The sequence below is a fragment of the Lutjanus erythropterus genome, chromosome 13 (assembly GCF_056507025.1).
Source record: "Lutjanus erythropterus isolate fLutEry1 chromosome 13, fLutEry1.hap2, whole genome shotgun sequence".
Classification (NCBI taxonomy): Eukaryota; Metazoa; Chordata; class Actinopteri; order Lutjaniformes; family Lutjanidae; genus Lutjanus; species Lutjanus erythropterus.
Genome location: NC_139329.1, coordinates 29,192,639 through 29,209,077, shown reverse-complemented (window position 1 = coordinate 29,209,077; position 16,439 = coordinate 29,192,639). Strand labels below are relative to the sequence as shown.

The window sequence follows — 16,439 nt, the reverse complement described above, 5'->3', positions numbered from 1 at the left end:
ACCTTCCTCTGACCCTCTCAGTGTACAATAAACATAGACCTTTCCATCTCCCATTTTATTGTCTTTCTCTTGGAAAAGGAAAAAAAAAGAAAAGCGAGAGTTGGCACAAGCTTGGCGGCGCAATCCGAGTGTGATTATGAGGCTTTAGGCTCCAAAAGCTTTTTGTGTCTAATTATTATCTTCCAACAGAAATTGTTTTCCTGAGAACCACGGTGCCGGCTTATGGATCCTATCACTTAGGCAGTTACGACGTCAAGTTTGACATCCTGGAGGGCAACGTGGAGAGCGCCTTCGACATCATCAAGAGGATAGAGAACGGAATGTATGTGGGTGAGTACAAGGATTTTACGCTGCTTCGCGTGTTGTGAAGTCTGGATGAACCAACCTACTGCAAACATTAGACAATAGCAGATCTTAAGGGATAGTTTGGATTACTTGAAGTGGGGTTGCATGAGATACTTGTCAATAATCTGCATTTTACCTACAGCAGATGGTGGTTGGTACATCCCAGTCAGGAGAAGCAGAGAGGAGCACCAGCATGGAAGCTAAGCAATGTACTGCTGTGGACAGCAGCCACTTAAAAAAGCTCCGCATAAAAAATCAGTATCAGTTTAAATGTACGCTATATTTAGGATAGTTTCACTGCTTTACTTTGCCTTCACACAGCATTTTCTGATGAAAAACTGCAATTACATACACCAAATATTGCTCTCTGCAAACCAGCAGACTCCTTGCAGAACCTGGGAGTTGCTACTTTTTCCTCAATCTGTTTGTTTGTTTGTTATTTTGTGACAAACTATCCTTTTAATACTTTGTACTATAATATAGCGTGAACTGATATTGATTTTCTTTAGGAATACCTCTTTATAAAGTGGCTAAAATACCTTTTGTTGCTGACTCCTTCCACAGCAGATCATTGCTTAGCTTCCAGGCTGGTGTCCCTCTGTTTCTCGTAACCGAGAGTGTGCCAACCTGCATCTACTGTAGGTAATATACTGACTATCAACAAGTACCTCATATAACCCCACATCAAATAGTCTGAACTATTCCTTTAAATCTAATATTTCATTTTTGAAATATATATGTGTGCTTAAAAAAAAAAAAGTCAAACTCATACGTGCTCATTAAAAAAAAAAAATCCCAAAAGGAACATCTGGACGCCCTGATATAAGTGCATCTGACACGCCCGTTATGGTCTTTGCAGTGTGGTGGCATCGTGTAGCTGTCATTGTCTTCATTGGGGCTCTTGGTGTCTGTGTCTCCGCAAAATTGTCCTCTGAGTGGCTCTTCGAGACAGACGAAGGCCTGTTTCTCTCTCACCAAATATTTGGCATCAGTTTTCACAGTCTTGTGGTTAAACAAAGTACCATTTAATTCACTTATCTATGGCTATGCTTATTCCAAGCAGATCATTCTTTTCCACAATAACTTATGGTGGTCTGAATGTACAGGAGTAATAGGAGTGTATAAATCTGCACTCGTGTGCACGTCTCCATGAGTTATTGCAGTTGACAAGCAGTTCATCATAACTACCTGTTTTTGTCAACCGCCAGCATGCAAAAAGAGCCCTGCGCTAGTTCAAGTAGGAGCAACAGATACCATCTCCAGTGGTGTGTAACAACAACACATGTTTGGGTGGAAGCCATTCCCATCCTTTAGTCTGGTGGTGACCCAAGGCTGCTGCACGCCTGTGGGAGAGCTGAACTGAGCCTTGGCCTTGGGTGGATGAGGGTGTTGTGAGCCCAAGGATGACACATTGTTGGGCCTGTCTAGGTGTTTTTGTTTTGGTTTTGTACTGAGATGCAGGCAGGGTGGAAGTGGAAGGACAGCGGTGTCTTCTTCTTCTTCTCTCGCTGATGGATGAAGGGGCGGCCTGTCAGTGTGCACATCTGTCTTTACAGAATGAAAGGGCGAAAGGGAGGGAGAAGGAGGGAGTGTGTGACTGTCACTGGTTCAGGATGGATTATGGACGCACGCAAGTGACTATCAGATATTGGCAAGTACTCAAATAGTTTGAGATGGTTTAGTAATGACCTTTCAGACAGACAGCAGTGTACGAAAGGGGGCGATGTTGAGTCTGAGTTTCTTCTAATGACTAAGGACATTCCAGAGGGTCCCATCTTAAGTCCATTTTTTTTTAATGCGCATGATTCTCTTTTTTTTACTTTGCGAGAGTCCAGGCTTGCCAGTTTTCCATTTCTTCCATAAGCGTCCTGGGAGGAACTACTGGCAGCTACGGGTGTGGTTTTTAGGTGTATTTAGGCATCCATGGAAGCAATGGCAGTTCCTGAAGCGGTTAGCGTAGACACTACATTAGCATCAGTTACGTAACGGAAAGAAGAGCAAAGAATGACACTGAAGACTTTCTCGATGGAAAAGACGTTTTTGCACTTCTCCTGACGGATTTCAGCAAGAGTTTGATCTGACTGGTACAGATGGTCCATCCAATCACCTGCAAAGCATTTTTGAAAGTGTATGCCCTTTTCCACACAGTTTCCCAGTTCCCAATTCTGTGTAACAAGCCATCTGGTGTGTCAGGGTAACTCTTAAATGCAGTTTGGCAAATTCTACTCAATCAGCAATCACCACTGATATAAAAAGTATATAGTTTTCTCTGGTGCTGAAGAAATCTACAGTAGTCTTCTAGATGCTTTCTATCACTTAGCTCTTAGGTATATTACAGACAAGCTGCATAGCACCCATCACTGTATTTTTTAACAAAGGGTGGCTCTCCCTCTCTGTTAGGTGAGATCAGAACTTTTATCAATTTATCTGTAGGACTGTTTCAAAAATGACCACCTTGGGGTGTCCCTATAGCTCATTTGTTAGAGCATGCGACTCCCGCCTGCAGCCCATTTGCTGTGTGTCATCCCCTCCCTCGCTACCTTCTTTCCTGTCACTATCAGAATAAAGGCAAAAGCCCAAAAGATAATCTTCGAAAAATGATCACTTTATAAATCATTTCTACTGTGCCTCAGAGATTTTACTTATAATACATGTTCCCACCCACAGTAAATAGCAGGCTTGGAAAAGGCAGCTTCTAGATATTTTGCTCCAGTTGTCTGGAACAATTTACAAAATAGACTGAAATGCAATTCAAAAATTTTTGTTTTAATTGATTTTAAGTGTTTTAAATGCATCATTTGTTGCCCTTTAATTTATGGCATTTTATTGTTTTTTTTTTTTATCTATTTTTCATTCATTTTTATTTTTTTAAAGAAGTTTTAACAACTATTAATCTTTTATTTAGATAATTACTTCTCCTCCTTAGTTCATAGGTTTCTGTGACTAACTTTTGAAATACAACTTTTGTTTTTGATTTTCTAAAACTCAAAAATGTATCTAGTGAAGAGAAGAAAATTATCTCAACTAAAGATTATAAATTGGCAAAACTTTTTTGTTTATTTCAAAACATATACACAGTAAATTGCCTTGAAATTCTGAGTTGATTCAACTTTTTTTTTTTAAATATATAAATATATAAGTGTCCTCTCTTGTACACTTGTGCAGAAACAGATGTGTACTTATCAAACGTACCCACATTCACACAAAGACATGAGAGAAGAATGTTTATAACCAGCAATAATTCACATAATTCACTGTTACAGCAGTTATAATTATATTGTACTGTCTCATAATGGTATGTTTTTGTTGGAATGCGCAGTGGTGTAATTCTGCAATTCTGCGATAAGCCTTATTTTGTAATATATCGTCTACTCAATGTCTCTGCGTGCGTGTGTGTAAAGAGGATTTAGGAGAAATTCCCTGTTTATGGTGGTGCTCATTTGCACGGGCAAGTATGTGTGTGTGCAAGGGAGGGAGGGAGAATAAAATTGCAGAGAGAGAAAGACAAAGTGAGAGACTGATTCAATGAAAGAGGAAAGAGAGGGAGAGAAAATATGTGCAGAAGTAATCCTGGGCGCTTTGCTTCATGTGGTTAAATGTATTGTTCCATTTCCCCACGCTAGGCCTCAGTGTCTCGCCGAGCATTAGAGCACTTAAACTGACGACCACATGAAAGGCCTGTTTGTGAGGAGCCACTTCTCTCCCAAACCCATTGGATGCTTATTGGATGCAGCTCTTGCATGTTAGCACCAGTTGCCCATCACATATCCAAATTGAGGCCCTGTGCACTAGAGCCTTCGGTCACCGACTGCTCGCTGTGAAGTGTGGCGTCCATGGTGCGATGAAGGCCCTCTTGGTTTTATTTAGTGGGTTGTGCTGCTGGTGCTTTGGCCCACAGATGCTGCTGTTGCGTAACCATTGTATGAGGCTCGCTGACGTGTCACTTAAGGAAGCTTAGTTTCCAGTATCTCCAGTGTCTCCAACAGTGGTATTACAGCTTGGTGGGATGTGAAGAGTAGCAGACATTGAGGCTCCACTAATGAACAAGTGCGTGAACTCAAACTAAGTTTGGCCATTATTTTTGGCCACTTTTTGTGTTTTTGAAAGGGACAAAAGAGGCAATTAGGAATCCTCAGAATCCGTTGCTAACTTGAAAAAGTGATTCTTAAAAGGTTTGATTGGCTGACGCTCTTTTCCGTTCTGCTCACTTACTCGCTATTTTAAAACCAGCCGGCTGCACACACAGGCACGCAGTGTTTGCATAGACATACGCACATATACACGCACGCTTATACACACACATAGTGTAAGAACTGCACCACTCTTTCCTAGTTCCTGGTCATCCATCACTGGCTTTCCCAGCACTGTCACATCTGGAAGACAACCCTGACAGCCTTACGCATCTGTGCAAACATAACTGGCCCTCAGCACTTGGAAAACATGATCAGAACCAATCACACACTTACACATTCCCATGACGACCACAGTAGCACAGCGGCAACCACACAAATCCCCGCAGGTATGCGCAGCAGATCCACCAAGGTGATATATATAATCCTCACAACAAAGACAACATTTGTGACACACATATTTGGAAACACAAACAGTGCAGGAATGCATTACTCATGCGAACACTGTCATCCACTTGTGATTAGGGACAGGTTGTTTGAACAGGGTTGATAATGGGATGATTGATTTTGGCAGCCGGCAGGTGGATGGATGAGTCCTCCCTTTGAAAACACTGGAGAACACTGTGGTCTCTGCTGGAAGCCTGGGTCGAGTCTGGGGCAGAGTCTCTCACCTCTGACAAAATGCTGGTGGTTCCCCTGTTTGATAATCTGTCAGCGACATTCATCATTACTGGAATCAATATTGTCTTTAACCACTCCCAGTGAGGCTAGCTTCTTTACCTTCATGTATCACGGTCGGCTTGCCAAGAATGCATGCTTTATTTCAGCTTTGCTTTAGCCGCTACTTAGTAGTTGTTGATTAAATTAATGTGACAACCCATGATTTCAATTTCTCTCTCTTCACCATACTTGAGAGCAGTCATGCATCACTTTCCTGTCTTGAGAATGACACGCCCCATTTTTGGTGAGAACAAGCACAGTAAAAATGCTGGCGTGTGTCATTTTCTTCTTGTTAGGTCTTGTTTCTGTTTTTTTTTCATCTTGCATTAAAACTAATATGCAAGCCTGTTTTGAAAATGTAAAAAGCAATACAGAATTTGTATTTTATACTATTAAATTGGCAAAGACCTGACTTGCATTTACTGCCGGTCAGATTAGAGGGGCTGCTTTCACTCCGAAAGTGGCACGAGTATGATGCAAGTTCAAGAGATGGGCTGCTGTCATCATATGAAGGTAACAAAAGTAACATGCAAATTTGTAACTATATGTCTAGACAACATTTACACAATTATGTGACTTGTGATTTTATTTGACTCAGCCAAGTGTCTGACCATTATAAATGTAACTCAGATACAATACAATCAGTAGCCAACTGTGGAATCAAACAGTCAGCACATGTTTAGTCATCCCTTGAATGTTTCCAAATGACTCTTCCTCATGAGTAATTATTTGTCATGGAAGGATTTTACTGGACCATTAATCACTGCTGTCCAATTCTTTTAGCAAAAGAAGAAAGAAAAACTAATTTTAATGTAGTATTTTTGTTTATCTCAGCATCAGATAATAGAGTAGCTTCTCTTCATGAATCATACCCATCTTCTGGAGAAACTGTAAGCCTAAGACGCTGCAGCTAAATTCCATTCATTTTTGAAATGCAGGTGGAAATGTGCCTTTGTGGTTTATATCCTGGTCAGAGAATAAATACCTTTTGCATCACCATTGGCAGAGGGTTTGCAGCCTGTGAGGCAGCCAGTCAGATGAATGGAAGAGGAAGTGGACAGTTTGTCTCTGTGCAGGTAGCCATGGTCGTCAGTGCAGCCGTCCACAGTGGCTGGTGGAATGTGAGCCGACTGTGTGAGACATGACTACTTCAGAGCCAGCGGAGCTTGTGGCTCTGGCTTGTGGCTATGCTGGTGAGGAGCTGAAGACAGCAGTGGAGATAAGCAGAAAACTAGCTCCTAAAGTTTGAGTGGCTGTCATTTAGATGAATCATGACATTGGCAGCAGGCGGCCCACCAGAGTGCGCCAAGCCCATGAGGAATCCATGTCTGCCCCACAAGAGATTAGTACAGTACAGCTAATCAAAACAGGGTCTTCTCCACCCAGCAACCCCATAGTCAAACACACAGTGCTCCCCTCGGGTGGTCCTCCACCATCAATGTACTGATGAAGAGATAGGGATGCAGATATGTCATGTCTGCAGAGACATACCATGCACACAGTTAAAAATACACTGGTATGTACACATATAATAGATTTTACATCCAATAAAACTGTCTTAATAATTCATCAGTTACTTATCTCCCTCGGTTTGGTGATCTATTTAATTTATAATCCACATTACTCTTTGCAGTCTGGCTCTGGGATTTTAGGAAAATGTAACTTTGTTTAGGTAATAGCTCAGTTCACAAAATGAATGCTCATGTAGTATTAACATGTCAAAGTAGATAGCAAAGTACTTAAACAGCTTATCAAGATGCTATAAACTTTCCTCTATTTATATTGCACAACCACCATAATTCTAAAATAGTTGGGACACTGTGAAATGTAAATAAAAACATAACAATGATTTGCAAATACCTTTTAACTTGTATTCAGTTAAATACAATACAAAGACAAGATATATTTAATGTAATATTTAATGTTCAAACTGATTAACTTTTTGATTAACCTTTTCTTTGCTTTTTGTAAATATACACTCATTCTGAATTTGATGCCTGTGACATGTTACTAAAAAGTTGGAACAAGAGCAACAAAAGACTGGAAAAGTTGTTGAATACTCAAAAAACACCCATTTGACACATTCAAGAGTAAACAGGTTAACTGGTGACAGCTAACAGTATCATGATTGGGTATTAAATGGAGCATCGATCTATAATATCATTAAAATGATTATAGAACCTGGTGGAATCTTTGTATGTCAGGGAAAAGGATGAACACCAACACTGAATGTTTGAGATCTTTGACCCCTCAGGCAGCACTGCATTAAAAACCCACATAATAGTATAAAGCAGTGTTCCCCAACCCTGGTCCTCAGGGCCCACTGTCCTGCATGTTTTAGATGTTTACCTGCTCCAACACACCTGATTCAAATGATCACGTTGTTGTCAGTCTTCTGCAGAGGCTTGATGACGAGCTGATCATTTGAATCAGGTGTGTTGTAGCAGGGAAACATCTAAAACATGCAGGACCAGGGTTGGGGAACACTGGTATAAAGGATATTACATAGGCTTGGGAACACTTTTGGAAACTCTTGCAGGAAAACACACCTTGTTGCTGCATCTACAAATGCAAGCTAAGACTCTAACATGCAAAGGGAAAGCTATATATCAATGACATCCAGAAACACTGTGGTCTTCTCTGGGGAATCCACATTTCACATTGGAGGATGTTGCGTCCTCTGGAATAAAGCGAAAAAGGACCATCCAGATTGTTACCCATGCTAACTTTAAACGCCAGCACCTGTGATGTTTTGGCGGTACGTTAGTGCCCATGGTATGGCTGTGAAGGCCCCATTATTAATGAAAAGTACATACAGGTTTTGGAGCAACATATGCTGCCATCCAGACAATGTTTTTTTTTTCCAGAGACATCCCTGCTTATTTCAGCAGGACAATATCCAGACACATTTTGCATGTGTTACAACAGCGTGGCTTCATAGTAAAACACTTATGATGCTGTACTCCTTTGCCTGCAGTCCAGACAGATCTCCCACTGGATGCATTATGCATTATGAAAATCAAAATATGACAACAGAGACCCCAGACTGCACCTGAAGTTGTACAACAAGCGAGAATGAGAAAAAAAAAAATCACATTAAAAACTTCAACAATTAGTGTCCTCAGTTCCCAAACGCTTATAGGATGTTAAGAGAAAAGCTTGTGTATCACAGTGGTGAATATGGTCCGTTTTCAACTTTCTTGGAACATATTTTGAAAAAAAACAATAAAGTTAATCAGTATGAGCATTAGACATCTTGTCTTTGTACAGTATTTAATGGAATATAGGTCAAAAAGGTTTTACAATCATTGCATCCCAACTATTTTTCAATTGAAGTTGTAGACAGAGAGCATAATATAAAATGCAAACAAAGCAGGTTTTCATCTCATATCCTTTCCATTTAGTCCACAGTGTCAGGTTTATTTTCTGCTCCTTAGTTATGGGTCTTAGCTCTGAAAGGTCACTTGTAATATAGTGCAAAGGTTGTGGTAAAGATAATGGCGCATGTTATGTCATCTCAGCTGCTCTGGCCCACAACTGCTAAAACAGAAAGTCCAAGAAAAGAACAAACCGATTCCCTACAGCTACTTTTCAATGATGTCACTACCCAGTGAGCGACACTGTCCAACAATGACCCATGGGCCATTTGAGAGATCTGTAGCTATGACTCGCTGTTAATTGACCTTAAAATATCAAGCCACACATGCTGGCCTTTCAGAGCAGGGGTGGGCAGGGCTCCCACCCCCTCTTTGGAGTGGTCACAGTTGTGTTTGGACAGCCTGACCTGACTGGTCATCCTTGTACCAGTGACTATTGACCAGGCTGTAAACACAAGATCCAGTTCCCTCGGGGATTGTGCACTCAGTTTTTCGTACAGTGGGTTATGTTGGCAATTTGAACGGATTATATTTCAGCCATGCTGACGGGTTATCAAAACTGAAATTGGTTGCATTGCTAATGGGGTAACAAGGGAGCTAGTTAGCAGTTTCTTTGGCATGTCTCCTAGCTTTTATGGACTTACTGGACAAAAAGTTTCAGGCACTAAAAAAGCAACGATTGAATAAGAAACCACTCTTTGCTGTCTTTATGTTTATGCCAGCAGTGCTCAGCTGTACATACATCAGAGATATGGTGGTTAGATAGAAAACATATCTCAGTTACAGCCATAATGATGCTGAAGAATGCCCTCCAGTACCCTCTTTGCAAACTGGAACTTTGTACACCACCTGGATATTCTCCAATGGTTTCACTGCAGTGAGCATGCATAGCGCCACAACCAGTGTGTCATTATACAATACTGTGGTGAGGCCAATGCATATTTTTCATTTGTCTCTGGTGTTAAACCCGTTCATTTTGGATTTTGTCATACACTTCCTCGCTGAGTTGTAGAAACCAGAAAACCCCGAAATTGTACTGTTTACATGTAACCCTTCAATATTGCAGCCATCGTGGCCATCAAGGATGACAAATGCCTCCTGGCATTTGCTTCACTTTGTTTTGTGGCAGTTTCTCTGCTACTAGCATGCATTTATTTAAGGCTATTTTCTACTTAAGGGGCTACTTTATGGTGTGGCGGAATGTTTTGGAGAACGGACAGATTGTACAGCTGTTTGTTTGATGGTGGCTGCTCAAGCCAGCACGGTCACCTTTGCACCCTGTGGCAGATACCTCAGTGAGATGGAAAGACACCGCAAACCTTTCCAGCACTAACTGGATCTCTTGCCTGGGTACTTCAGGCCTCAGATGACATGACCTTGCAGCCCAGTCACAGGGCAAATTGTCAGCTATAGGGTCTTGAAAACCTCCCGATGTTTATTTATATGAATCTCAGGTGGTATGGTAGCCAATCAAAGTCAACCTGTTTTGTGGCTGTTGGCTTTTTGCCTTACGGCCCGGATGAAATGTTAAAGATGAGTGTGCGGTTGTGGTTTCACCTCAGGTTCACTGTGAGTATGTTGAGGCCCAGCTGTCAGCTGATGCTTTCCTCTCATTGAGGATACCGCTGTGCTTTTGATGGGAAGCTTACGGAAACACAGAGTCATCATGGTCACGCACACTGGCTTTAGGATCATACTCCTTTGCAGAAGTGGGCACATGAGCCCGCATTGTAATAACATAATTAGCTTTTTCTCGCCCTCAAGGCTATGCAAAAAAAATAAGTTAAACAAAGGCTGGCAGTTGAATAAAACATGTTTCGACATTTGAGGTGTTTCTTCCTACACCACAAATCCCTACACTACAGTAAATGTGATACATCTTACAGGTTAAGATACATTTTGGTTTGTTATCACACCCAACAGCATGAGGTGAGGAACTATGTTTTACATTTAAGGAGAAATATGTATCATGTATATTATATATTTACTATACTGATGATATCATCAGCAATTAAGGAAACATGTCAAGTTGTAACACTGGCCCCTCAACAAACACTACAGCCAGCATGTTCTCCTTTGACATTTTCATTCCAGACTGGAAAGTCTGTTTTTGTTTGCCTATTTCACGTTTATTGGAGTTAAAATTAATGCTGAACGTTTGCCAAATTAGTTAGTGTCTGTTAATGGGTTTCAATAAATCATTAATAATCGTTTAGAAGGAGCAGATATTTATGATGGTTGATTGAACAATGTGTTAATGGTGTCTGACAGGCAGAAGACAGACAGTCAATGAACTCCAGCTCCAGAGCAGTGGATTTTTATTTTCGGGATAACAGGTTTTGCTATACACTGACAGATGAGTAACAGGCATTGTCATCATTGTCTATGTAAAACATTTTACTCATCTTATGCTTGTTGTTGTTCTTGTTGTTCAGTGTCCCTCCATCCTGCAGGGAACCTGCCTGAGCTTCAAGCCTAAGGAGGAAGGGGTGGGGGGAAAAAAAACTGGTCTCAACCATAGATCCAATATTAAATAGGGATTTAAGGGATTTTACATACCATCTATGGCTCCCACTCACTATTTGAACTGCAGTTCTTGAATGCTAGTGTCTTATATATTACTCTTTTAGGTTTTATATCATCGTTAAAGGGACAGTTCATCCCAAAAACAAAAGTACATATTGTTTTAGTGATCTAGACTGTTTCGGTGTGAGTTGCTGAGTTTTGTAGATGTAATTCATAGAGATGTCTGCCCTCTAATGATTATAATGCAACTAGATTGCATTTAGCTTGTGGTGCCCAAAGTGCCAAAAAATGATATTTGACTGAACATCAATGTCTCTTTCCAGAAATCATGACCTGGTTACTTAAGATAGTCCGCAGTGAACAGTTTCATGTAGAAACTACTTTCTTTCTGCCAAACTAAACCCACCAACTGTATCAACATGCAGAAGGAGGCGTGGACGTACTCATGAAAGAGAGGTCACAGCTCAGCCAATGAGGACGTCATTAATGTTTACATCCCAATTGTGTTAATTATTTTTGGATGTTGGGCGGTTTGGATAGTTATCTACACCTATATAGAGCTTGTTAGCCTTGCTGTACAGGATGTATAAATATGGGTGTGGTTTCCATTTTTCAAACATTCTGACTTGAAAAGTTGTAATTAGTAAACTTTTGTGGCATGGAGTAAGTGTGCAGGCGTTACCTTTTTTCTTCAACGCTGTTTTTTGGTAGCTTCGCACCTACGTGATGCGTGTATAATTAATCTCCTTAAAGTTTCAAATCATTAACAGTGAGCTCAGAGGAAATTTGTGGATTTGGAGGACCCATTGCGCACTATAACACAATTTCTTTTCGTGCCCTCTGAATGTGCTAATTAGACCACAAACAAATTTACAAAACACTAATTGGCCTCAAACACATTCCACATATTGCACTATTTAGATATCCTTAATAAATTTTCAGTTTAGATGCAATGTGTGTATCTGTTTATTTATGCGGTAAAGTTGTTTAGCTTCTTTTGATAGAATAAAATCTTTAGGATTTTCAGTGGAAAACTTACCCTAACTTGACCCTCATTATAGAGTGTTTAGTCCTCATTAGATATAGGCCACACTTAGTGTAATTAAAAAAAGCCTTAATGTGGACTGAAACCCATCTGTCTTTGCGGTGGTCCATATTGTGCTCATAAGGATATCTTACTCATCTTCATTGTGTGCTTGCTCAACCCAGCGCTGAAGCTTTTGAACTGGTTTTGTTTGATTTAAGCACACGGACGAATCATGAACCTTCTGAACTCACTTTGAGTTTGCATCGGTCAAGTCAGAGTTGTGTGCCGTCTCAATTGGCTTCTGTCGGAAAATAATTTTCAGACGCAAAAACAAAATTCAATCTCTTTTTCCATGTCAGTTATTCTCTTAATGTTGCGGCTGTTGTTAGGTTTAAGCAAAGGTTAGCTCTTTCTGACGGTGCTGACGCTTTGGAAACAATAAAATCTCAGTCCCGCTCCCCTCCGTCGAGTGTCACTACGCAACAGAGTCCCAAAACACCAAAACAAAGGGGCAACCCTGGTAGAAGTAGGCCCCCTTCCACACTCCTCCAAGTGCTTATCGCCGGAATCTGCTGGAATCTGTTGTGTGCCCACAGATCCGACTGGGAGAGGGACGACAGAGCAAAAGAAAGTGACAGAGAAAGGGAGACAGCAGTTCAAGCTCCCATTGCTTGCCCCTCCCAGAGTTAAAGATGGATTCCTGGAGGAATGCCTCCATGGCTGTATCGCGTGACTGCGACTGCTCCCCTCCATCAAACACATGGGACTCATTTACCCTTGTGGGCCATAGTGATGGTGCCACAAACACCAGGCCCCCTCAGGAAGGGAAGAAAGGGGAGGAAGAGAAGGAGGAGAATGAGTGGGTGGGGGGGGTGGGGGGTGGGGGTCTGCCATCATACAATGCCAGTGTCCCAAAGGACGCAGCGGATGGCGCATAATGGATCATCATTTGTCCTGTGGTGAACAACGACCAAATGGGTTTTTACTGCTTTATTACAAGTACCACAGAATGGAGCCTCATAATTCAGACCGAAGGAGGCAGTGATCAGTCGTCATTTTGATCCATGTTGAGTCATCAGACCAAAAAGCTTGAACATGTTACTGACTCAGTTATGAATAAGAGAAGAACAATAGGAGTGAACCAGAAAGAGGATGGTTGAAGGTGTGATAGGAGGACAGTGCGGTGATTGTGCTGCCTGACTGCACTCTGCCGATGGCTGTTCAAACAGGCCAGAGCTGAAATGTCACCAGTCCTCTGCAGAGAAAAGGCCTGCTGACAGGCTGTATAAACACTGGCATTTTTTTCTCCCTGTAATCGCATGTTCACTTAAAAAGAGCACCCAATGAATTCCATGGGCATTCAGTAATGCTCTGTTGCAGTATGTTTATTCTCACATCTGTTTTACCATGATAGAGGGTGTCTCTTGTCCATGGAGTTGAACTCGGATTGTCGTGTACAGTCTTCGCTGAAGTGTGTTGAGCTTGTAAACACACTTCACTTGAATACTCACCCAAATGTGCCAGCTGATACTAAGACACACCTAAACAAAGAGCAGCAGGTGAAAGACTGGTTAGGGAGGCCACCTGTAGGGCTTTCAGATTGTCACTTTTGGCCGCACTGAGTCAAGTCACTTGCATTTCCTTTTACAAATTAAATCACTGAAGTTTCGGCCCTAATAAACCATCTCTGGAATAGGCCAAAATGCGCCCAACCTGTCTCTTCCTGACAGCAACTAGCCCATGACACCCCCCTCAAACAAGCATGTGTTGCAAGATTCCACTCCTATCAGCACAGGAGATATGAGACAAAGACATTTTTAAAGTCTTGTGTGTTCAGTTCTCAGTACTTTTGTAGCCTCTAACTGAATCTCTGTGGTCTGCAGTTTAGTTCCTCTCCTGTGTCCCTTTTTGTACTTCCTGGTATCTGCTTTATTTTACTCTTTCAGCTGTATAGTTTTTGTTTCTTTTTACTGCTGATGAAAACCTAACATTTCCCAACATGTGCTGCTTCATAATAAATTAAATAACACAATAATGGGGGGGAAAGGGGCTCTTGCTTGATCCTACACTAAGTATTAGATCCTCTGAATGGTGCCAATGGGAAAAGGAACTTTGCAAATCATATCCCAAAATCATAGCCTTCAGAGATTGTTTAGTATTCGGGGCAATATTCACTGGAGCTTTTATCGACCCAAGAAATAGTTTCTGCTGACAATTACGTCTGTGGATTATCTGCAAGATACCATCTTGTCCACACCAGCTAGCGAAAAAAGAAAATCAACATCTTAGCTGCCTCAATCCTCTGTTGGTTTCTTCTCTGGATGCGTTCAGCCACAGTAATGCTGTGCACAGAATACAATTTGGGTCCATAAGCGTTACACAACCGATGTGGGCAGCTGTATTGAATAAAATTGAAGAATATATAAAATTGACAGAGCTGTCAGACTTGCGTGAGACAACTGAAGAATGCATCTAAAACACGTCTGGTTTAGAAAGCCTGGGACCGAGAAATTGTTTTTGAAAAGACACTTTGCTTTTGAATGACAAATGTAATTCTTCAATGCACTGAGCACCACAAACAAAATTCCACTGGCCTCAATAGTATTGGGGTGGCAGCAGACTTTCTCACTCAAAACCTCAGCACTTAAAACCAAAACTTTCTGCATTGCTAGATACCACCAGGGGTAAGTGAGAAAAGATGTTTCGGGCGACCCTTTAAACCAAATAGCAATGCAAACATTCAAAATCAAATCAAAATGAACAAGCATAAAGAGAATCTTATCTATAACGACAGCTTTCATACTGCATAATTACTGCTCTTCTAGTTAATCAATCATTACATTTCTGAAAAACATAACATTGACAAAATTAGATTGTTTTCAGTGAAACCAACCCAAGATAAACTACTGCTAAAGATTTATGCCCCAACCACTCTTTGACAACATTCAATAACCCTATTATTTTGGTTACTAGAGCATTTATTATTCCATAGACAGTCTATTTTGTCCATTTATAGTGCTTATTGTGACTGATATTGCTGTTCCTGTTTGTCTCTTTCAGGTGTTGTTCGCCAGGTGAAGCCTCTGATTGGTCCAATGACTACCATACTGAAACTGTCTATGCGCAACCTGACAAGTCAGGGCGACTCCGGCCAGAACATCATCAACGTTCATGTGTTCGTCTCTGAGTTCTGGTTCTGAGAGATGGATGCCAAATTTTACCACATGTATTAAGACATTCCTTGTCAACACTGTACACATTGGTTTTGTTATATCAATGCATAGATCAGTGTCAAGCTTTTAATGTTATGTTTGAATGAGATGAAAGGCTACGATCTGCCTCTGATGAGAGTTACACTTTGTTTGGATGACAGGCTCAGCCTGAAGTGCACTCATGTGCATCTGGCATAATGGAGCTAAATATGGAGAAACTTTATGTTATAAAAATATCTTGAAGAAACGAGACACCCAGAAAGTTTTTAAACTGAAAGTGCATGCATTTAGAAAGGTCATTAAAGGATATGATGATTCAACAATATTCTTTTCATGACATTATAAGCCTGTTTTTGTAACACTCACTTTTCCTTTCCTACTGTATGCATTTGATGAGGTATTTTTTCTATGGAATAAACACTATTTTATTTACAGTATTTGTTTTTTGTATTTCCTCCCAGTAAGGTGTGCTTAAAAAACAAATAAATTATCTGTATGTATATGTTTTACACCATCAAAATGGGGCCTTTTTGAATTGTTGAAACTGCTGATGTCCTTTGGCTGGCTAAAATTAGAAGGCTGCGGTTGATCAGTGGGTATAAGTAAGTAATTTGTATTTTAAACCTCATCTGGCAGAATGGGCTCTGTCATTATAATTATTGTGCTTGTCTGTTCTTGGTCCATCTCCTTTATCTGACGTAATGTTCTATTTCTGTCTTAAAGTGAGCAGGAAATCTACTTTACAATTATGTATCTGCTCAGGAAAGCATCAGGAAAATATAACCAACATATGCAAGGTTTTCATTTTTGGTAATGCAAAAGTACTCTAATAAGTAACTTTTCTCAGTAACACTGGAATGTAATAGGTTCATTTTTAATGGCAGTAATCTTGTAATGTAACAAGGGTTAGGGTTACTTTTATGATTCATGAGTCATGCTGACTATACAGTACATAACAGGGTCTGTGTCTCTTTTAGGGAAGAGTGAACTGAGTGAACTGTTTTTTGTTTTTTTTTTTGTTTTTTTTTTACAAATATGCTGACCTAAGAACTGACCTTTAAAATGTAAACGTGCGAATGTTTTCATCACATTAGTAATTCAG

At 40.7% G+C, this 16,439-nt stretch overlaps 1 protein-coding gene across 1 annotated transcript in view; it reads left to right on the top strand.

Moving 5' to 3' along the window:
- The window catches only part of fbln1 (fibulin 1), a 43,494-nt gene extending 27,723 nt beyond the window's left edge, over positions 1–15,771 (top strand). Inside the window, exons 16-17 of the mRNA XM_084733418.1 lie at positions 190–330; positions 15,186–15,771. Of these exons, the coding sequence (XP_084589544.1) occupies positions 190–330; positions 15,186–15,325 (281 nt within the window). The 3' untranslated portion in view covers positions 15,326–15,771. The remainder of the gene's footprint in view (positions 1–189; positions 331–15,185) is intronic.
- The last annotated feature ends 668 nt before the right edge of the window (positions 15,772–16,439 follow it).